General features: G+C 44.5%; 1 protein-coding gene across 1 annotated transcript in view; it reads right to left on the bottom strand.

Moving 5' to 3' along the window:
* LOC111949763 (sodium/calcium exchanger 2-like) overlaps nucleotides 1-23,030 on the bottom strand; it is a 111,022-nt gene that overhangs the window by 11,010 nt on the left and 76,982 nt on the right. Inside the window, exons 2-4 of the mRNA XM_023967115.2 lie at nucleotides 7,032-7,506; nucleotides 529-666; nucleotides 17-244 (exon numbers count right to left, since the gene is read on the bottom strand). Coding sequence (XP_023822883.1) covers nucleotides 17-244; nucleotides 529-666; nucleotides 7,032-7,421 — 756 coding nt within the window. The 5' untranslated portion in view covers nucleotides 7,422-7,506. The remainder of the gene's footprint in view (nucleotides 1-16; nucleotides 245-528; nucleotides 667-7,031; nucleotides 7,507-23,030) is intronic.

The following is a 23,030-nucleotide window of genomic DNA, read 5'->3' on the forward strand; positions in this document are numbered from 1 at the left end:
ACACACAAAAGTGTACCTCCACTACTCCGGGTGAGATGACAGAGAGGATGAGGAAGAGCCAGATATAGGCGAAGATACTCCAGAAGGCTGTGATGAAGAACACACGCAGGTGTTTGATCTTCCTGGTCTCTCCTTCAGGGATGACCCACACACAGAGGGCGATGATCACAAACATGTTGAAGGCGGCGCTGCCCACGATGGTGCCCGGGCCCAGCTCACCYGCCTCGAACCCATGCCCACACACCTAACACCGGGAGACAGARGAGAGGAAGACTAAGAACTTTTCCTTTTGGAGAACTTTTGTGCAGTATAAATCAAAAAGGCCATGTAATAAAAAGGCCAAATGTTATGTTGGTAAGATTTGACAATAACTTTAAAGTAGATATCCGTTTCTTTTTGTCATTTTCAGCTTCATTCCAGTACTAGTATACACTGCAAACACTGATATGTTGTCGCTGGGGGGAGTGTTTTTGATGTGACACCCACTTATGAGTTGTGCTCGGGGAGTCTTTATGACACGRCACCCACCTCGATGACAGACAGCAGGATCTCTGGGGCGGAGGAGCCTAGAGCCATCAGAGTCAAGTTGGACACAGTCTCGTTCCAGATACGTACAGTGGCCACAGATGTCTCACCGCTTGGCATGGTGATGGTCACCTCCTTCTCCTGCAGGACAGAGAGGGGTCACACACACACATGAATGCATACATACACACACACAGGTCATCACTCTATTCCCCCCATACCATTCCAGTATCTCACCACCAGACTCATACATATCTTMATCTCATCTAGCCAGTTACTGTAAAAAACAACTGCTCATAGGCCTGAGATGGTAGTGGGAAGTTACAGATTTCTTTCTTCTCCACATATAAGCATGACGGATGGTATTTACAGTATCCTACCATCAGGGAGGACGCGACCCTGACTCCCTGACAGAAGGGAAGGGGACAATCTGTTATTCTAATCTAGTGAATGGAGGAGTGATGGATGGCGGGCTATGGAGACTCAAATTTTATTAGTCGTATGTACGGGATACACATGGTATACAACGTCCTACGAAATGCTTACTTGCAGGTTCCTTTACATTTACAGTGACCTTGACATGTAGGGTTGGTTTATTTTACTGAAGTGGGCTAAATCAGGGTCACAGAGTGTTTCTTGGTAGTCTTAAACAAATCTACTTAAAAAAAAAAAGTATACACCTCACACACATGGTTATGGGCTTAAAAAAGAAGAAGACATCTGTACCATGTCAGATATAGAGTTGAAATCTATTCAATTTTGAGATTGCATCCCAGTATTACCCCTTATATCATCACAGAAGACTGAAATATAACAAAACCGTTTGATATACAAACCTGATGTTTATTAATGATGAAATTATKAAAAATATGAATAACATTCCACCTATGAGGCCACTGACTCATTTGACTGCCGGAAATGGCTACGCCATCCCCATATGACTCCATATCGATGACGCATCCCTCCATCTTCCATATCCCCATCCCGGCAACTCCCTCCATCCCGCAATCCTTCCATTCCCCATCCCCTTCATTAAGTCCCCATCGACCGTCCTATCTCGAATATCGAGAACCCACTCCCGCACAGCTCCTATCGACCGTCCTGGGCAATCTCTCCATCCCAGACGTACTCATCCCCGCCCTCATCTTCTCATCCCATCCCTCCATCTCCCCATCCCTCCAGTGCCCCAACCTTCATCCATGCCATCTCAATCCGCCATCCCCATCCCTCCGATCTCCATAGACGATCCGAGTACCCATCCCCCATCTCCAATGAGCCCCATCCCTGCATCTCCATATCCCCAAGTGCTACCATCTTCCAGCTATCCCATTCCCTCGGCATCTGCATTAAACTCCATCCCCAATCCCACGATCCCTCCATCTCCATATCCCCATCCTCCATCTCCATATCCATCCCATCATATCCCACATCCCTATCCTCAAGTCCCCCATCCAGCTCCATCTCTCCAATATGCATCCCATCCCTCCATCTCCATAACTCCATCCCTCCATCTCCCATATCCCCATTCCTCCTTCTCCATAAGATCCCTCCCATCTCCGAATCCCCTCCCTCCATCTCCATATCCCCATGCACCTGCATCTCCATCCCGATCGCTCCGTCTCCATATGACCCTCCCGACTCCATATCATCATCCATCCTCCCTCATCTGCATATCTCCATCCTTCCATCCAATATCTCCTCCCTCCATTGTCCGCATCCTCATCCCCTATCCCATATCCCTCCATCCGCCTATCTCCTTATCCCTCCATCCGCATCCCTCCATTACCATCCCCATATCCCCATCCCTCCATATCATCCCTCTGTCCTCATCCCTCCATCCGCATCCCTCCATCCGCATCCCATCTCCCCATCCCTGACCATCCCCAGTCCCCCCATCCCCATATCCCTCTATCTATCCCCCCCTCGCCAGAAGAGCAGGCATAAAATCCAGACACTCTCATATAGTGTGCTTCAAGCTTGCATTACCTCAGACATACAGTGGAAACAGCCACCTGTTACAATACACCAATTAAGCACTAGAGAGGTGGTCTAAATCCTTCATAATGGATGAACTTCTGGATAATTACTCTCATGATAGATGCTCGTATTGTGAACTTACAAAAAAATTGGTGTGTGATTGCTCGTCAGAGAGAAAATTGAAAAGGATTATGAACAGATGTTGACGCATGGTTGGCTATAAAGAGGACAATATTACAAACAGATAACTAGTAATTCACAAATGGTGTCCGATGGCCAACAACTGGAAATGGATTATAATCGTGAAAAGAGATTATTAGTGCCCGTATTATATAAATCGATTCCAAGGCTAGAAATCTATTTCAGTTTCTTGTCAGACAGAGTAATCCATTCATAAACAATGTCAAATAGTCTGGACCAATTAATCTAAGCTATATTTTTAAATTCACCTTTATTTAACCTGGTAGAGCAAGGTTGAGAAACAAGTTTTACAATCATGAATGATCCTGGCACAGATAGCAAGCGAAGCAGTCTAACATATAACAACACGAAGTACACATGGATGAAACAAACATACAGTCAATAATACAGTAGAAAAAGATAGTATATACAATTGAGGCAAATGAGGTGAGATAAGGGAGGTAAAGCAATAAATAGCCATGGTGCGAAAGGAAAGTACAATATAGCAATTAAAACACTGTGAATGGTAGATTGACAGTAGATGAGTGTGCAAGATAGAATACTGCAAAGAGGTTGCAAGGAGCAGAATAAATAAATAACTACGAGTGGAAGGGAGAAGGTAGTGTTTGGGGCTATTTAATAGAATGGCGCTAGTGGTACAGGTGCAGTTGATCTGTAGGCATGCTCTCTGCAGCTGGCTGCTGTGAGTTAAAGCTATGAGGGGAGATGATGTTTGACAGTTCAGAGCGTGTTTGTAGTTCATTCCAGTCATTGTGCAGCAGAGAACTGGACAGAGGAGAGGCGACCAAAGGGGAATTGCTTTGGGGTGAAAGTGAGATTTTGACCTGCTAACGCGTAGCTACGGAGTGTGGGTGCGTGGCTATGGTTGACCAGCAAGCAGAGAGGCGGGACTACTGCAGGTTTATAGCATGACTGGAGCCATGGGCTTGAGGCGACGAGGATGAAGCGAGGCCACGCCACCAAGAGCATACAAGGTCCGTGGTGGCCGGTGAAGTATATGGGGCTTGTATGGTCAAAAACGGATGGCACTGTGATAGACTGCATCCCAAATTTGGTTGAAGTAGACGAGTGTTGGAGGCTATTTTGTAAATGACATACGCCAAAGGCTCGGGAATCATGGTAAGAGCAGTGTTTTACAAGGGTTATGTGGCGAGATGAAGTGGAAGGATTGCTTGTTGTAACATAGGAAGTGCAATTTCTAGATTTTAACCTTTGATTTGGAGTGTTTATATGTGAGTCTGAAGGAGAGTTCTACAGTCTAACCAGACAGCTATATGAGGTACATATTTGTAGGTAGTAGAGTTGTGTTGTAGGGTGCACCGGCAGCGATAGGTTCGAAAGAGCATCGAGTACTTATTAAGGTTTGATTGATCTGTAAGAGCAGTCTGGGATGCCAGCGCGAAGGAGCAGTTTGATGGATTGAAGCTGTCTGGACGTTCAGTAGCCGTCAACGTTTCATCGAGATTTGAAGGCGCCAGGAAAGATATACAGAGATGTAAGCGTCCGTCTATGCATGACGGGGAGTTTGCCTAGGAGCCATAGGGAGCAAAAGAGATAGAGACAAGGAATATTATCTGCAGCACGTTCACTATAGCATATCATTGATAAATACAGAAGAAGTCAGCGTCCAAGAATTGAACCCTGTGTCACCACCCCCATACGGACTGCCAGAGGCCGGACAACAGGCTCCAGATTTGAACACACCTGAACCCTGTCGGAGAAGTAGTGGTGACCGCAAGGGACGGCAATCATTTGAGAAACCAAGGCTGTTGAGTCTGCCGATGAGGATGTGGTGGTTGATAGAGTCGAAAGCCTTGGCCAGGTCAATGAATACGGCTGCATTGTTCTTATCGATGGCGGTTAAGATATCGTTTGAACTTGGCGTGGCTGAGGTGCACCCATGACCAGCTCTGAAACCAGATTGCATAGCGGAGAAGGTACGGTGTGATTCGAAAGATCGGTGATCTGTTTGTTAACTTGGCTTTCGAAGACCTTAGAAAGCAGGGTAGGATAGATATAGGTCTGTAGCAGTTTGGTCAAGAGTGTTCCCCCTTTGAAGAGGGGGGTGACCGCAGCTGCTTTCCAATCTATGGGAATCTCAGACGACATGAAGAGAGGTTGAACAGGCAAGTAATAGGGGTTGCAACAATTTCGGCAGATAATTTTTAGAAAGAAAGGGTCCAGATTGTCTAGCCGGCTGATTTGTGGGGCCTTTTTGCCGCTCTTTCAGACATCACTGACTGGATTTGGGAGAAGGAGAAATGGGGAAGGCTTGGGCAGTTGCTGTGGGGGGTGCAGTGCTGTTGACCGGGTAAGTGTGGCCAGTGGAAAGCATGGCCAGCTGTAGAAAAATGCTTATTGAAATTCTCATTATAGTGGATTTATCGTGGTGACAGAGTTTCTATCTCAGTGCAGTGGGCAGCTGGGAGGAGGTGCTCTTATTCTCCATGGACTTTAAATATCAGAACTCTTTTTGAGTTTTGTCACAATCGTTGGAAGCTTTCCGAGCTAAAGGATAGCTGATGACCGCTAGCCGTGGGTTAGCTGAATACTACGTTAGCTAGTGAGCTGGCTAGCTTCTGTTGTGGATTTCGGATACGAGGTAATATACTTTTGGGGAAAAAAACAGATCCACACCACATTTTGTGAGGGGGGTGAGAGTGTTTTGAAAAATATATAAAAGATATGCGAAGAAAAGACAAAAAAGATACAAACATATATAACGGGACAACGAGACAAAGCGTCTGACTGCTACGCCATCTTGGAAACCTTGAAGAAGCTATAGAAATAGAATATAACGCAATAGAAGCGTTGTTTCTTGTACTATTGTCTTTAGAGGACTGTTTCACTTTGATGTCCTTTTTCTTCTGTCCTTATTTTGTCTTTCTTTTCTTCTGTTAACTAGATATTCTTTGTATTCTTTGTTAGCTAGCTAGCTTCTCCAGGAGAGTCCTTAGCAACTGGTAAACAATTCAGCTAGCTAAGTACATTTTATGAAAAATAGTTACTTTTTCCAAAGCCTATCTTCTTTGTTTGTTGCTTGTTTTGTCTCCAATTCAGTCTTGCAGTTTTCTTTTGCTTTTTTCCAAGTATTTCACTCTAAAAACCATGTCAATTTCAATAATTGTAGGAACTCATTTTTTTTTATCAGATGGGAATCAATAATTTCACTAGTCTCTTTATTTTCCAATTGTTTCGTTCTGAACAGAACCACTATTTTTGGGGGGTCGCGTTCCACTGTTCCGACCAGCAAAACTTTGAAAAGTACTACATCACACCTGCCCAGACGAACATGCTCACAACCCCATCTCCAGCGCCCGCATCATTCTCCGCCACATGGCCTCAAATGGCACCATTTTGTTTCTCTCCGTCGCCCGCGCGCTCTCTCCCCYATCTTCTGAATCATKCTGAAACGTCAGTAGGTYACAGTAGCCTATGCTTCGGAGGGGGAGGGGCAGGTAGCTTACACACGCGCACACACACTGGCAAAAAAATTCAGCTGGCAGGCAGGCAGACACTGGAAGAAGTTTGAGTGACAGAGTGAGGGCTTTGCATAGGCACTTTGTTGCATTTTTTGTGGGACTATAAAAACATGCCCGGTATGTAAAAGAATGCTATTAACCGGTTCCCATGCTTTTAAAATARTGGTTCTGTTCCGGAACAGTATCTATCACTGTCGTTCCTGGTTCTGTTTCTGTTCCTTGAAAAATGTTATTTTCCAGTTTTGTTCCCTGAACTGGTTCCAACCCAAGGTTAGAATCTATTTTAGTTTCTTGAGTCAACACTATCTCTCGTCAGCAGAGAAATCCAATTCATAACAATCTCAGAATCTGAACCAATTACCCAAAYTTTAAATCAGATGGAACCAATAATTAAATACACTAAGTCTGCATATCAGGATGTGTTTCAATGAACATACTGTAAATAGTGGAATTCCATATGGGCCCAAAGTCAGTCACTACAAGAAATGTGAAAACCCAAACATAGAAATAACACGTTCATTTGAGCTGTCTGTGGTAACACCGAAAAGCAAGGCGGMATTTCTGGAGAAAGAAACTGTTATGTCTATCACCTCTGCAGAGGCGAGTTTTACAATGACTTTATCATAGAATGTTCAACCTGTTTCCATGTTCACTGTGTTTGARTGACAGTTAATGTAGTCTAGGGAGAGGTGAGAGAGGAGAGCCAACCACTGGGTCTAAGAGTGGGWGAGCTCTCTCTGTARAAATCTCTTCATTCTATTTCTATGTAATWTCCATTATGTGGTGAATGACAACTCTACATAAACACAGTCTATCATATGGATCAATCTGTCACACAGCACCAACCTGTGAGGTTATGACCTCGATAGAGGCCATGAAACGGTCTGCGATGATGGACACTCCCAGGAACATGTACATGAGACAGGTGAAGTAGACCACGGCCCTGGCCACCTGGTCGCCCAGCCCGGGGCTCAGGGGCTTCCACACGGGCAGCAGGGTGCCCGGCCTGCACACCACCGGCTGCGAACACTTTGAACTGCCGCCCAGCCCCGTGCTGCTGTTGCTCCAGAACTCCGGAGACATGGAGGGATAGGACATGGTGGAGATGGAGCGGTTCTCTTCCTCTCCTACTCCTCCTCCTCGTAGAGACTCCAGGGCGCAGGGTGRAGGAAGGGGGAGGAGGAGGAAGAGGAGGAAGGGGACGGAGGCAGAAAGAGAGGTGGGGAGGAGTGCCATGGTGGAGAATGTCGGGGGAAGAGAGGGATGAGGCGGACGAAGAGAGACGAGGAGAAGATGCCAGGGAGGGGTAGGACTAGCTCACCTAGGAGGAGAGAGAGATGGATAGAAGAGTAAAGAGAAGACAGAGAAAAGAGAGAGAGAGAACAATACTTGGTTAGATGTTGGGCGTAGCCAGCAGCAAACATACACCAGCCTTTCATGGACCTGTAAATAAATAAACCATCTACCTCAAAATCATTTTCAGTTTTTTWAACTAAATTAAAACTGAATCATGAGATATTACTGCAGTTGACATAGAATAAATCATTTTTCAACCATCGTCCTTGTTTCCAGTTGCTGTTGAAGGTTTCCAACTGCAATATGAGAACAAAAATGTCAACATGCACATGAATAGTAAATTCAGTCATGCCCCTGAATCATGAATATAAACCTTTCACGGCTATTCAAGTCGGAGGTTCCCAGATTGGCCTACGTGCTCTCTGCTTTCTATTGACAGGAGAGACAGACAGATAGAGAGACAGAGAGAGACAGAGAGATAGATAGTTCATAGCGGATTCTGTGACGACAGTGCTGTCATTAAAGCCCAAAGCGGAGGGAGAATGTTGGCCCTGGAGAGAGAGAAGGCTGGGGTTTGGATGGGAGAGATAGTTCATGGTGGTTTCTGTGATGACAGTGACAGCGCTGTTCCAACTGGCTTTGTGACAATGTACCAGGCTTTCCACAAAGACCTGTTCCCTCGGTCGARAACACAATGACCCTGAGAGCCAGAACACTGAGCAGCAAGACACTCAGAAACTCTCTAACACACTCTCTCTTGCTGTTAAAGTGGGTCAGTGTCCATGGCTGACTGGCAGTGTRCTTTTGAAGCGGGATGTACAGAAAGTTAGTTTCTTTGCTTGCTTGTTTGTTCTACTAGMTTGAGTCCCAAATTGCATCCTATGTACTATATAGTGCACTTCTTTTGATCCAGGCCCATAGGGAATAGGGTGCMATTTCATTTGGGATGAAGGGGCTAGTGAGTAGAATTGTTGAACAGATACATACAACTTTAGGCCTGTACATACACTCACATGTCCAGTATATGAGGGTGTGTGTGTATACAGTCGCTGTTATTCAACCATTCTTTCACCGGGTGTCATTTACAGCCCAATGTATCTGTATGTATTGTATTGTGTGTAGTTTCTGTGAGCAGTGTGTGAGCACCATATGTAAGGGAGAATGTATAGAGCAGAGAGCCAGTTTAGTCGATTACAGTCAYAATGTGAGACCTGCTGAGGATAGCCTGGGGTGAAGACACCTGGTCACACACACACACGCACACACACTCAAATGCGCACACACGCACACTCTCTCTCTCTCTTTATCTTTCTCTGTCACGTTGCCTGTCCAGCGTTAACATTATAGAGCAGCCCTTGAAAGCTTATCCATCTCAATACACTTGTCTATATACAGTATAATTTGACATGCACCAGACAACAATAAGTAGGATTTATCTGACAGAAAATAATTGTATTACATGCTTGTACTGCTATAGACACATCCATCAAACATACACATGCCAGTGTATGTCTGAATAGTCATGAGTATCCCTTTGTCAAAAATATTATATTGAGAGGCTGCCCACAAAACCATCCTCTAATGCATTTGCAGTAGGAATATCTCAGGTTATACGCAATGCATTGTTGCTACTGCAGGTCATACTCAGTCTGGGATTCTATGTAATTGGTCTTAACGGACAACAGTAGAAKATATTTCCGTACACATACATACACTTGAACTCACACATGCACACACTCGCTCACTCACACATTATTTTGTCACCCCCCCCCCCACACACACACACCCCTCCAGTGTGCAGTCGTGTTCGGTCTGTCTCCTCAGGCTGACAGTCCAGTCTGACTGATGGATGTCTAATGATGCAGAGCTGATGTAGCCCATTTCCGTACTGCACTCTACCAGAATGCACCTCCAGCACCACACTACCATACCTGAATATCAAGCAGGAGAATAAGAGAGGGACACTGGGGGAAGAAGGGGAGGATGGCTGCTTACACTGGGTCTGCGCTTGTTCAGAGAGCAGCACTCTCTGGATGGGTCTTAAATGGCACCCTATTTCATATCAAGTCCACTGCGTTTGACCAGGGCCCATAGGGCTCTGGTGAAAAGAAGTGCACTATATAGGGAATATGCTGCCATTAAGGATGCAATTTCTATTTCAGAGTAGAGTGTTTGTGTTGTGTTCCTCTGTGACCTGTTAATCAGAGCCACTCCGAGGCTGGGGGACGACATGGAGGGATGCTGCAGGACAAAAAAAGAGGAAAAAGGAATCTGAAGAGATGTTTAAATGGGAGATGCGATGAGAGGACGGTTGAGGTGTCCATGAGAGGAGGGTTGCTGATACTAAGTATAATGGACAGGGAGAAGGGGGAATTGAATGTAGAGAGTGAAAAAGAAAGAGAGAGAGAGGGAGAGAAGGGCAGAGCGAGAGAGGACCAGAAAGAGGACGAGAGAGAGGAAGAGAGTGAGAAAACCATAGAGAGAGGGATGAGAGAGGGAAAGAGAAAAAATAAATAGTGGGGTAGTCCTGCTATGATGAGTGCGTTAATAGATATTCTCAGCACGGCCAGAGTGTTTCCATGACGACCTGGTGAAGGTTTGGGAGGGTGATGCATCACAGATGGAACAGGAGAGAGAAGAAGAAAGGAAGGAGAGAGAGSGAAGAAGATAGGAAGGAGAGAGAGAAGAAGAGAGGAAGTAGAGAGAGGGAAGAARAGAGAGAGAAGAGAGGAAGAAACAAAGAGCCTAGGAGGACTCTTCGTCACAAGCATACTGCCTTTCATGGACGTGTCCACTAGTGTCCTCTGCGGCTGGGTATTGTGGGGAAGGGCTCTTCAAGCAGCCCGGTTGGCTAGGCTGGGTCTGGGGGCGGGACTCGGGGCCTGGGGTATGTATAGCTGCCTCATCAAAACTGCTGAACCGCACGAACGCACACACGCTCGAAGCAGATGTAAACACACAATCCTGCACGTACACAAACACACACAGTCAAGAAGAATCAGCTTGGGCCTATATTTCCTGTGACATTTATGTGACCTGTGACATTTATGTGACATGAAGCGCTTTGTGGTTACAGATGTGCAGGCAGTGACCTGCATACACACACACTCACCACGAAGCACAGAGGACAGTGAACAGTGAACATTGACAATGAACATTGAATCCAGAGACACATGAGAAGAAGTGAATTGGGACGGAGACTTGATTGAATTAGAGTTAATATGGAAAATTACTGTTTAATTATAATTGCATATATATATGAAGGATTAGGTTAAGTCATTGACGCAGCATCATCCGTGTTTGGCCGGGGTAGGCCGTCATTGTAAATAAGAATTTGTTCTTAACTGACTTGCCTAGTTAAATAAAGGTTAAATAAAAACAAATTAATAAAATAAATTGGTCTGGTCTGGGGTGACCCCTAACCAGAGCTCTAAGAAAGGGAAGTCCATTTTTGGGCATAGAGACTGAAGGACGCACCACTCTGGTTATGCTTGCATGCATCAGGCAGAAGTCTGGGCTTGTGCACACCCACGGACCCACGGACCCACAGACCCACGGACCCACGGACACAGAGTTAGAGTATGTGCCCAGCCTTGGGTCAATGGTACCAGATTGTAGTCAGGTGATAGCTAGCGCCAAGTAGGTAAAAAAAAGTCGATTAAGGAGTAAAAGGCCTATAGCATGTGTATGGACGGAGGGGGAGGATGTCCTGTGGTTAGATGGGGTGCAGAGATAGATGCTGTAAGAATGTATAATATTGCTTCATTTAAGGTTKGGTAAGAATATGCATATTATGGAAGGAATGGATGAAACCTATTAAACTGTGGTAAAGCTGACCTAACCTGAACCAATCCTTTTCTGATAGCTACTTTGAGGAAAATTGTACTTTGCCTATGATATGTGGTTGTCCCACCTAGCTACAGTATCTTGAGATGAATGTATTAACTGTAAGTCGCTCTGGATAAGAGCGTCTGCTAAATGACTAGAATGTACAAATGTAAGTGAAGCTATAAGGTATATAAGGAGATTAGATCTTTCTGTCCCTTACGCTCATTCATGCCTTGGTCATTGATGGATTGCTGTAGCTTTATAGTTTGAGTTTATTATTATTGTTATTATTACTCATTATTAATATTCTACTTTGTTTTTACTGTTAAGTTTTAGGTCTAGTCTAGAAGTAATCTTTAAGGTTACCTTACTGATAGATCTAAGTAGTGGATTAGAGTTCTCTATCACCATTGAAAAACTATTTGTATTGTAAGAGAGGTAAGACCCCATTTTCTTGTTATTAAAAGCTGTGGTTCTCATAAAATTTGAATAGACCAAAAATTGTGCATTGGTAGCCTAACAAGGTGTAGATAAGGGAGCTRGACATATCTTGATTTATCAGCTTATCATACTGCTTGTGTGAATTTGTGATAATAATTGGGACTATTCTACCTGTTTACCTTCTTATTTTACAACCCTGTGTCATCMAAAGAGTCATACAAATGTATGTTGTTCAAAATCAATGAGAGATTTTTAAGTGATTGTGCAAATTATTGGTTGAAGTTTGAATGGAATTAGTCTAGGCTTTAGCTAGGCAGATTATTGTGTAATATTCTAAGGTGGAGGCCCTTACCAAATAAGTGAGTAGGTGGAGGGGTGAGGGAGTCAGGATATTAGACTTGAGGATTGCCCGCCACACTGTAAAAGAAAAGCCCTTGTATACTTTGTTGAGTTCAGTCCTTATCCGAGTTAGCCTTTCTGTAAGGTTGAGCAGCCATTATCAGACCGGCAGGTGTCAGACACGGAATGTCGGGGGGGGTAGCTTTGTCAACACACAAGATTCCACTTCCAAACTTTGCATCAAACATTTGCTCGGGGAGATCTGTTCTGCTTAGACCATACTGTTCAGGCCACTTTAGTCAGTGTGACAGATGTGKAAGCGCAAACAGATAGGAGGATATATGTAAGTCCCTCTTCAATCTCTAGTAATACGGCCAAGCCACTGACATACACTGCCGTTCAAAAGTTTGGGGTCACTTAGAAATGTCCTTGTTTTTGAAAGAAAAGCACATTTTTTGTCCATTAAAATAACATCAAAATGATCAGAGATACAGTGTAGACATTGTTAATGTTGTAAATGACTATTGTAGCTGGAAACGGCTGATTTTTTATGGAATATCTACATAGGCGTACAGAGGCCCCTTATCAGCAACCATCACTCCTGTTTTCCAATGGCACGTTATGTTAGCTAATCCAAGTTTATCATTTTAAAAGGCTAATTTATGATTAGAAAACCTTTTTGCAATGATGTTAGCACAGCTGAAAACTGTTGTTCTGATTAAAGAAGCAATAAAACTGTCCTTCAGACTAGTTGAGTATCTGGAGCATCAGCATTTGTGGGTTCGATTACAAGCTCAAAATGGCCAGAAACAAAGGACTTTTTTCTGAATTTTGTCAGTCTATTCTTGTTCTGAGAAATGAAGGCTATTCCATGCGAGAAATTGCCAAGAAACTGAAGATCTCGTACAACGCTGTGTACTACTCCCTTCACAGAACAGTGCAAACTGTCTCTAACCAGAATAGAAAGAGGAGTGGGAGGCCCCGGTGCACAACTGAGCAAGAGGACAAGTACATTAGTGTCTAGTTTGAGAAACAGACGCCTCACAAGTCCTCAGCTGGCAGCTTCATTAAATAGCAAAACACCAGTCTCAACGTCAACAGTGAAGAGGCGACTCTGGGATGCTGGCCTTCTAGGCAGAGTTGCAAAGAAAAAGCCATCTCTCAGACTGGCCAATAAAAAGAAAAGATTAAGATGGGCAAAAGAACACAGACACTGGACAGAGGAACTCTGCCTAGAAGTCCAGCATCCTGGAGTCACCTCTTCACTGTTGACGTTGAGACTGGTGTTTTGCGGGTACTGTTTAGTGACCCCAAATGTTTTAATCGTAGTGTATTATCTAAGTGCGTTTCAGAGATAGTTAGAATATGAATGTCATCTGTTTGTTGGGTATATTTAGAAAATACGTTTTAAAATATAATTTCATTTTTCGATTGTCTCAATGCTGCAACTGCCCAAAAGGCTCGGGAGGTGAAGATCGAGTCATGCGTCCTCCGAAACATGACCCGCCATACCACGCTTCTTAACACCCGCCCGCTTAACCCGCTTAACCTGGAACCCAGACTCACCAATATGTTGGAGGAAATACCATTCACTTGATGACCGAAGTCAGCCTGCAGGTGCCCGGCCCGCCACAAGGAGTCGCTAGAGCGCGATAAGCCAAGTAAAGCCCCCCCGGCCAAACCCTCCCCTAACCCGGATGACGCTGGGCCAATTGTGCACCGCCCTATGGGCCAATTGTGCACCGCCCTATGGGCCTCCCGATCACAGCCGGTTGTGATACAGCCCGATATCGAACCCGGGTCTGTAGTGACGCCTCTAGGACTGTTATGCAGTGCCTTAGACCGCTGACCACTCGGGAGGCCCTAGAAAAGCTATTTTCAATGATCAAGTAACTGTGAAGTAAAAACAGACCATGCATAATTATCCCACTCATCTGACACACAGTACCCAGAAAATAATGACWATGCGTCCCAAATAGCATCCTATTCCCTATCTAGTGCTGTCTTAGGGAGGAGCCTTGTGTAACGGCTGTCGTCGGAAGAAGGTGAAGACCAAAACGCAGCGTGGTAAGTGTTCGTCATGTTTAATAGAAACTGAACACTAAAAAGCAAAAACAACAAAGTGACAACCGAAACAGCTCCGTCAGGTGCAACACACACTAAACAGAAATTAATCACCCACAACACAAAATGGGAAAACAGGCTACCTAAGTATGGCTCCCAATCAGAGACAACGATAGACAGCTGCCTCTGATTGGGAACCACACCAGGCCAAACACATAGAAAASCAACAACATAGAAAAAAGAACATAGACTGCCCACCCTAGTCACACCCTGGCCTAACCAAAATAGAGAATAAAAAACCTCTATAGCCAGGGCGTGACACCTTGATGATAGTTGTGGCTTCAGTAGTCAGACAAGCCAATACGGTGCTGTACATCAATGCTGTTATACATCATATTATGTCTAGCTATGTCATGCTCGAAGCAATAATATTAGCTCATTTTCAAGATCTACCGGAATATGGATGTTGAGGCCATGCGGTCAGGAGTCACCTGATGTAACGTTGTAATTTTATTGTTGTTAGCATGGTTCTATCAATGTATGATTCCTCTTGCATGCTGGCGACTATTGGCAGGCCATCTTGCCGCCTAAGAAAAGGACATTCTAAATGGAAAAATCAATGCTAGATATCAATACAACATTCAGAGAGAATGAGAGGCTCTCACTGAGGAAACCATTACCACTATGCTACCCACCAGAAACACCTTGCTCGGCTTACTTTTCAAAGRAAAAGTACTTGGAGGGGGAAAAAAAGCTCATGTCAAAGAGCATACCACTGACTACATCTGGGGTGTTGGGTTGAGGAGCTTTCTGCAGAGATCCCTGTGGAATTCTCCTCCCATTGAACGAGCATCTAAAAACCACCCTAGTTGGAGATGACCGCCAGACAGCCTTCCAAAGAGGCAGCCTCGTCCCAGGGGACTTCTCTAATCTATTTCTGTTGTCATTTTTTGTCTGCTTCTCTGAGCTGGTTTAGACTCTACCCACCCAGAAACCCCCTCTCTGTTGACAGCTCTGTTTATGCCAGGTGCCCTTCAGACACCCTTACCAAACCCTCAAGCCATCCCTCACCCTCTTTTTGCAGGGCATCTACTTTTCTAACGCACCATTTGTTCTCTCGGGAAAACCCCCCACAAAAGCCGATTCAAGAGGTTGATTGATGAGAAGTAGATTCCTTAATCAAACCAGATCAGAAGTGCAAAGCACTCAGTTGGATAAGTGTCTGAGTCCTTCAGCTCATTTTCCTAATTGCCATTGGTCTGCTTTCGCAAAGGCTTGAAATGCCATCATCAATAAAAGCTGATTGCTCAGCACAATCAAAGCTGATCTCAATTCTTTATTCATGCTGAATTTCTACTGTTATATCTGTCCGCCAGAGACTATGCAGTACTCATGACACGGCCTGCTTTCACTATCTTTAAAGACTCCACACTGTCCCTATATCACCTTTATGTGTGACAGGGGAGGCTGKTGGGAGGCACTATAGGAGGATGGGCTCATCGTAATGGCTGGAATGGAATCAATGGAAACGGTACCAAACACATAGAAACAACATGTTTGACTCTGTTCCATTCCAGCCAYGAGCYCTTCCTCCAATAGCTCCTCCCACCAGCCTCCTCTGATGTGTCAGTCCATAACAAAATGTCACATGTGAGTGGGCAACACAGAGGCATCTGGGTAAKCAGCGGGGCGGGAGGTGGAGGCGGTGAGCGTTATGGCGAGGGAACAGTGTCCGACGTGGATAATGGCATCCCTCCCTCCCCGGGGTCGTGACCCTCAGCGAGGAGAGGGAAATGGCCCGAGATGGGTAACGGACGCACCTGTCTCCTCCAATTAGCACACACCTGTCTGAACACACTCCTCACCCTGCCAAGTCAGAATAGGTGGAGGGAGGGAGATGGATGGACTGGGAGAGAGGGAGAAGGGAGGGAGAGAGGGTAGAGATTGAGACAGAGAGAGAGAGAGTGGGAAGGTGGAGTGGGGGAGGAGAGAGAGCGGAAGAGGGAGGCAAAGCGAGAGAGGGAAGCCTGGAAGGAAGGAGGGTACATTGGAGAAAGACAAAGGTCAATAGAAATGGAGAGACAGAGAAAGATACAGAGACAACAGCCAGGAATAAGAAGGAGCTGGACAAACATTCTATGGTTCTACACTCTTAGAAAAAAGCGTTCCAAAATAATTATTCAGCTGTCCCCATAGGAGAACCCTTTTTGGTTCCATGTAGAACCCTCTTGGGTTCCATGTAGAACCTTCTGTGGAAAGGGTTCTACCTGGAACCAAAAGGGTTCTTCAAAGGGTTCTCCCATGGGGGACAGTGAAGAACCTTTTTAGGTTCTAATGGCACCTTTTTTTCTTAGAGTGTAGTGTACAGACTAGCTAGACTAATTTAACATCAGAAAGACCTCATCAGTGTTCTCCTCATCTCGTCAAGGCCCTGTCACAACCAGAAACACACCACTCATCTCAGCACAGGAGTGGGGGAATCAGCTGTCACTCTCAACCAATTCATCTTCATCACGTCAACCCCATTACTGCTGACATTAAATGGTTAATCATTGTCCATGACAGACTGGGTCTATTTGTCACCAGTGCCCATGAATATTAATAATGTGAACTAAATGCCAAACGCCCCAATTACGGTTCATATGGAGAAAACTCCCTTAATATTCATGCTGATACTGTGATTGAGCCAACAGCACAACAGCATCAATCTCACCTCAAGAACTGTACAGTATAGCATCCATGGAATTCAACACACTTTCATCTTTCGCAGAGTCAACCTGACATTGTATCTCCTCACCAAGGATGCAAATGATTGTTTGGAAACTGCGTGACCACATTGTAATTGAGTGTCTGTGTGGGGGGAGGTGTGTGTGTGTTCTGTGTGCTTTGCCGAGAGAGAGAGAGAGAGAGAGAGAAAGAGAGAGCAAGAGAGCGCGAGAGAGAAAGCGAGAGAGAGAAGAGACAAAGAGAAGAGACAAAGAGAAGAGACAGAGGGAGAGAAAGAGAAACTTGGGGTAGCCCAGGGAATGCTGTGTTTTTCAACTGGTGTTGCGTCTCTTAAAACACACACAGTCTAACGCACTCACACACTTTCTAACACATTCACAAAAGCAAGCAGACAGAAAACACACACACCCAAACACCTACACTACACACCCACGCAGCAGCAAACAGCAGGGCCAGGCTGAACATGGCAATTACTGTGTGAGGAGGCACAGCGTGTTCATCCTCTCTTATTTGTCAAACAAACAGGACTGATTGATTCCTTCCAAATGCAAACACCCAAAGATCTATTTTGCCCTCAGAACCCTGCCTGACGGAGGAGAGCTGTGTGACGGCACACAGCGGGTCTGAGCACTGTCTGAGATCCATCCTCCAGACAGGAAGTACTTTACGGATGATGGCAGGTCCATTACCCAGGGGCTGGAGGTTAATGTCATGGTAACATCACTTCCTGGTCTTGGTCTCTGAGGTACATGACATCACAGACACTGAAGGGGGTTGTCAAAATGGAGTGAGGAGAGTAGTTTTAAAAAATGACTATACAGTACACACCAGATAAATTATAATCAGATTGGGGAGAAAAGGTTGGTGGGTCAGTCTGTCTAACACCTAACTCAAAGTCCTCCTGACTTCAGTCTGGAAAGGCTATTTTGATGTWGTCGGCACGATGCATCAATAATGAAAAGGGGCATGCTTTTTCACTGATTGGTTTTCCTCTGTTTTTTTTTTCAATTCTCACCCAAATCCATGTGGACAACCACAGTAAGCCTCCGAGCGCTGCCCCCTTACAAAACAACTGTTGGATTTTCAAATTCAAACAACGTGAGGTCTCTTTCACGGCCGTCGAATGAACTGGACCAAAGCGCAGCGTGGTGAGCGTACATATTCCTTTTATTTGAAATGACGCCGACAAAAACAATAAACAATACAAAACAACCGTGAAGCTTAAGGGCTATGTGCCACAAACAAAGTTAACTTCCCACACCGAAAGGAGGGAAAAGGGCTACCTAAGTATGGTTCCCAATCAGAGACAACGATAGACAGCTGTCCCTGATTGAGAACCATACCCGGCCAAAACATAGAAATACAAAATCATAGAAAACAAAAACATAGAATGCMCACCCCAAATCACACCCTGACCAAACCAAATAGAGACATAAAAAGTTTCTCTAAGGTCAGGGCGTGACAGTCTCAGCCCCCAATGAAAAGAAAAGTTTTTTAGAGAACCAAGCAAAGCTCAGCCAGAAATAACTGTGTGAATACTGCATTTACAATGGCCTCCTGTCCAGACCAGTGTGTAACAGCTCTCCCTGTGCTGGGAGCCAGGCTAGGAGTGGGTAGGGACAGTATGGGTTAAGTACTACGCCACATGGGAACTTAATAGAGGTCTTGCTGACCCAGGACCCATATGGCTCTGGTCAAATGTAGTGCACTATATAGGGCAGGGGTATTCAACTATTACCCTATGAGGTCCGGAGCCTCTGAGTTTCCGTTCTAACTGATGAATTTTAATGCACACACACCTGGTGTCCCAAGTCTAAATCAGTCTCTGATTAAAGAGGGAATAAGGAAAAATGAAAAACTGCAGTGGAAACTGACTTGTGGTCTAGTGTTGAGTTTTGAGGGCTGTATGGGGTATTGAAGGTGTGTTATTGCATTAGGCTCTAACTTAAGTGAGAAGCAGATGTAGAGTGAACAGACCCAGTCGTTCTGTCATGCCCTGACCATAGAGAGCCTTTTTATTCTCTTATTTTGGTTAGGTCGGGGTGTGACTAGTGTGGGTGATCTAGTGTGTTTATTTCTATGTTGGCCTGGTATGGTTCCCAATCAGAGGCAGCTGTTTATCGTTGTCTCTGATTGGGGATCATATTTAGGCAGCCATTTCCCTACTGTGTTTTGTGGGATCTTGTTTTTGTGTTGTTGCCTGTGAGCACTCCAGAACGTCACGTTTCGTTTGTTCTTTATTGTTTTTGTGCGTTTCATTGAATAAACATGTGGAACCCATATCGCGCTGCGCTTTGGTCCGAGTATGCTTACGACGATCGTGACACGTTCATTCTAAAAGGTTCCATTGCCATACTGGCTGGTAATGTTCTTATCCCTTGCTTGCTAGCTAGCCAACTACAGCTAACTTCCAGTCACGTCAAAAAGTGCATTCAGAATAACAACAAAGTAGCTTMATTWGCATTTAAGCTGTTTTCTAGTGACATTTATTAGGATACATTGCATTCGGAAAGTTTTCAGAGCCCTTCCCATTTTCAACATTTTATTATTCTTAAATGGATCAAATATATTTTTTAAGCAATCTACACACAATAGCCCATAATGACAAAGTGAAAACAGGTTTTTAGAAATTTTTACACATTTATTAGAAATAAAAACTGAAATACCTTATTTACATACATAATCAAATCAAACTATTTGTCACATGCTGTCATGACTTCTGCCGAAGTCGGTTCTTCTCCTTGTTCGGGCGGTGTTTGGCAGTCGACGTCACCGGTCTTCTAGCCATCGCCGATCCATTTTTCATTTTCCATTTGTTTTGTCTTGTTTTCCCACACACCTGGTTTTCATTCACTCATTAAGTKTTGTGTATTTAACCCTCTGTTCCCCCCATGTCTTTGTGTGGTATTGTTTGTTTGTAAGTGCTTGTGCACATGCTGACTGGTGTGCGTCGGGTTTTGTACCCAAGTTGTTATTTTCTTGATGCCGTTGGCTTTGGTATTAAACTGATCCGGCTATKACCTAGTTCTGCTCTCCTGCGTCTGACTTCCCTGCCACCAGTTTCGCACCCCTTACACATGCGCCGAATACAACAAGTGTAGACCTTACCGTGAAATGTTTACTTACAAGCCCTTAACCAACAGTGCAGCTCAAGAAAAGTTAAGAAAATATTTACCAAATAAACTAAAGTAAAAAATAATAAAAAGTAACACAATAACATAACAATAACGAGGCTATATACAGGGGGTACCAGTACCGAGTCAGTGTGCGGGGGTACATGTTAGAGGTAATTTGTACATGTAGGTAGGGGTGAAGTGAATATGCAATAGATACTAAACAGTGAGAAGCAGCAGCGTACAAAACCAATGGGGGGGGGGGGCAATGTAATAGTAACCGGTGGCCATTTGATTAATCAGACCCTTTGCTATGAGACTCGGTGCTCAGGTGCATCCTGTTTCCATTGATCATCCTTGAAATGTTTCCACTACTTGATTGAAGTCAACCTGTGGTAAATTCAATTGATTGGACATGATTTTGAAAAGGCACACTCCTGTCTATATAAGGTCCCACAGTTGACAGTGCACGTCAGAGCAAAAACCAAGCCATGAGGTCGAAGGAATTGTCCGTAGAGCTCAAAGACAGGATTGTGTCGAGGCACAGATCTGGGGAAGGGTACCAAAAGATTTCTGCAGCATTGAAGGTCCCCAAGAACACATTCTTAAATGGAAGAAGTTTGGAACCACCAAAACTCTTCCTAGAGCTGGTCCCCCGGCCAAACTGAGCAATCGGGGGAGATGGGCCTTGGTCAGGGAGGTGACCAAGAACTCTGACAGAGCTTCAGAGTCCCTCTGTAGAGATGGGAGAACTTTCCAGAAGGACAACCATCTCTGCAGCACACCACCAATCAGGCCATTATGGTAGAGTGGCCATACAGAAGTACAGAGATACTTGATGAAAACCTGCTCCAGAGTGCTCAGGACCTCAGACTGGGGCAATGGTTCACCTTCCAACAGGACAACGGCCCTAAGCACACAGCCAAGACAACGCAGGAGTCTCTGAATGTCCTTGAGTGGCCCGACCGGACTTGAACCMGATCTAACATCTCTGGAGAGACCTGAAAATAGCTGTGCAGAAACGCTCCCCATCCAACCTGACAGAGYTTGAGAGGRTCTGCMGAGAGGAATGGGAGAAACTCCCCAAATACAGGTGTGCCAAGCCTGTAGCATTATACCCAAGAAGACTCKARGCTGTAATCGCTGCCAAAGGTGCTTCAACAAAGTACTGAGCAAAGGGTCTGAATACTTATGTAAATGTGATTTCATATATATATATWTTTTTTTTATAAATGTGCAAACATTTCTAAAAACCTGTTTTTGCTTTGTCACTATGGGACATTGTGTATAGATTGATGAGGAAAAATTAAGGCTGAAACGTAACGAAATGTGGAAAAAGTCAAGGGGTCCACAACTATGAGCTAATGATGCATGATTTCACCTGACATAGAAAATGTGCTCTCTCGTCAGGACACTATTGTTCAGAGCTAGCCAACAACACAGCTAACACAATCACTTCAAACTGAAGCTRGAAAGACTGCAGACTTGCTGCACTTCGTTTCGTTTTACCTGTTTTCTATTGATAGTTCTTTGTGTATATATAAAATTGCTGATTCACGATTTCGACTGGCTGAGAAAAGCTGCCTGCCTGTCTGTCTGTCTCATCCCAACATGTTCATTACTATGGGACAGCTGGAGATTGAATTTGAATATTGAAACAATGTTGCAAATGTCAGAGAGACAGACAGCGAGGTTTATACAAATCCCCACTGTTGAAACCACAATGTTAGTCAAAAAGAAATGTGAGATAATGTCTAGATGCTTTTTATAGTGGAGATCAAGTTTATAAACTGCCTGGCTAGGCTGATGAGACAGTGAATTGCGCAGTCTGATGGAACAGAGTAAATGGGCATTTAGCCGGCTGGAATGCACTTTTAACCAATCAGCATTAGACCCACCCGTTGTATAAAGCATATTATAAACTGGGTGGTTCGAGCCCTGAATGCTGATTGGCTGACAGCCGTGGTATATCAGATCGTATACCTCGGGTATGACAAAACATTTATTTTTACTGCTCTAATTACATTGGTAACCAGTTTATAATAGCAATAAGGCACCTCGGGGGTTTGTGGTATATGGCCAATATACTAAGGGCTGTATCCAGGCACTCCGCGTTGCGTCTTGCTTTAGAACAGCCCTTAGCCGTGGTATATTGACCATATACCACAACCCCTCGTGCTTTATTGCTTAAATGGCCTATAGGCTACAGTTGTAATGAACTGCATTGAGTATTTCTAGTTCATTTTGAATTGCATTGTCATATGGTGAATAACATGTCAAATTCTACTACCTTTGGGCGATACAGCATTGTATTGAACGGTAATGTGTACAGTAGATGAGGAATCTCAATAACTCAGTCTCTCTCTCTCTCTCTCTCAGGATGATGTCAACCCTACAGTGGTTTAATGAACCCCATAGTCCAGGGAAAGACAAGGTCAAGCTCCGGGAAAACTCGTCACACACACACACTCTCCAGAGTACAAGAGCGATGGGCTAGTCTATGTATAACTGCTGTGTGTGCGGTAGTATTCTCTCAGTCACATGCCCTAGAGTGGAGTACGGATCCTTCTGTTTCTATCTGTTCCTCATTAGACCTAATCAGTGGAACCCAGATCACATAAAGTAAGATCAGGTTGAATGARGTCACATGATAAAACACAACGGAACTCCCTTGACACTGGGGGACAATAATTGTATTTATTGGAGCTTGCATCTGAAAAGGTGCTGAACACTGGGATACAGAACTACCCAGGCGTATTTTGTCAAGCAGAAGGGCTTTGTGGGAACTTCAATGAGAACAGTTATGGAGCGTTGAGACTTAGGATGAACTAAGTAATCAGAGTGAATATTCTGTTACCAAACGTGTCTGAAGATGTCTGCACCGAAATATCACTCTCAGATCTGGAAGTCTATACCRAGGCGGACCTGATGCCTGAGGAGCTAGGCAGCCAATATTTTCAGAATAAATCTATTTGCRTTTGAAAGCTTCACTTTATTGTCAGAAATAGCAAGTTTCTGCAAAAAAATAGCTGAACTC

Source organism: Salvelinus sp. IW2-2015, linkage group LG22, assembly GCF_002910315.2.
Source record: "Salvelinus sp. IW2-2015 linkage group LG22, ASM291031v2, whole genome shotgun sequence".
In the NCBI taxonomy this organism is placed as follows: Eukaryota; Metazoa; Chordata; class Actinopteri; order Salmoniformes; family Salmonidae; genus Salvelinus; species Salvelinus sp. IW2-2015.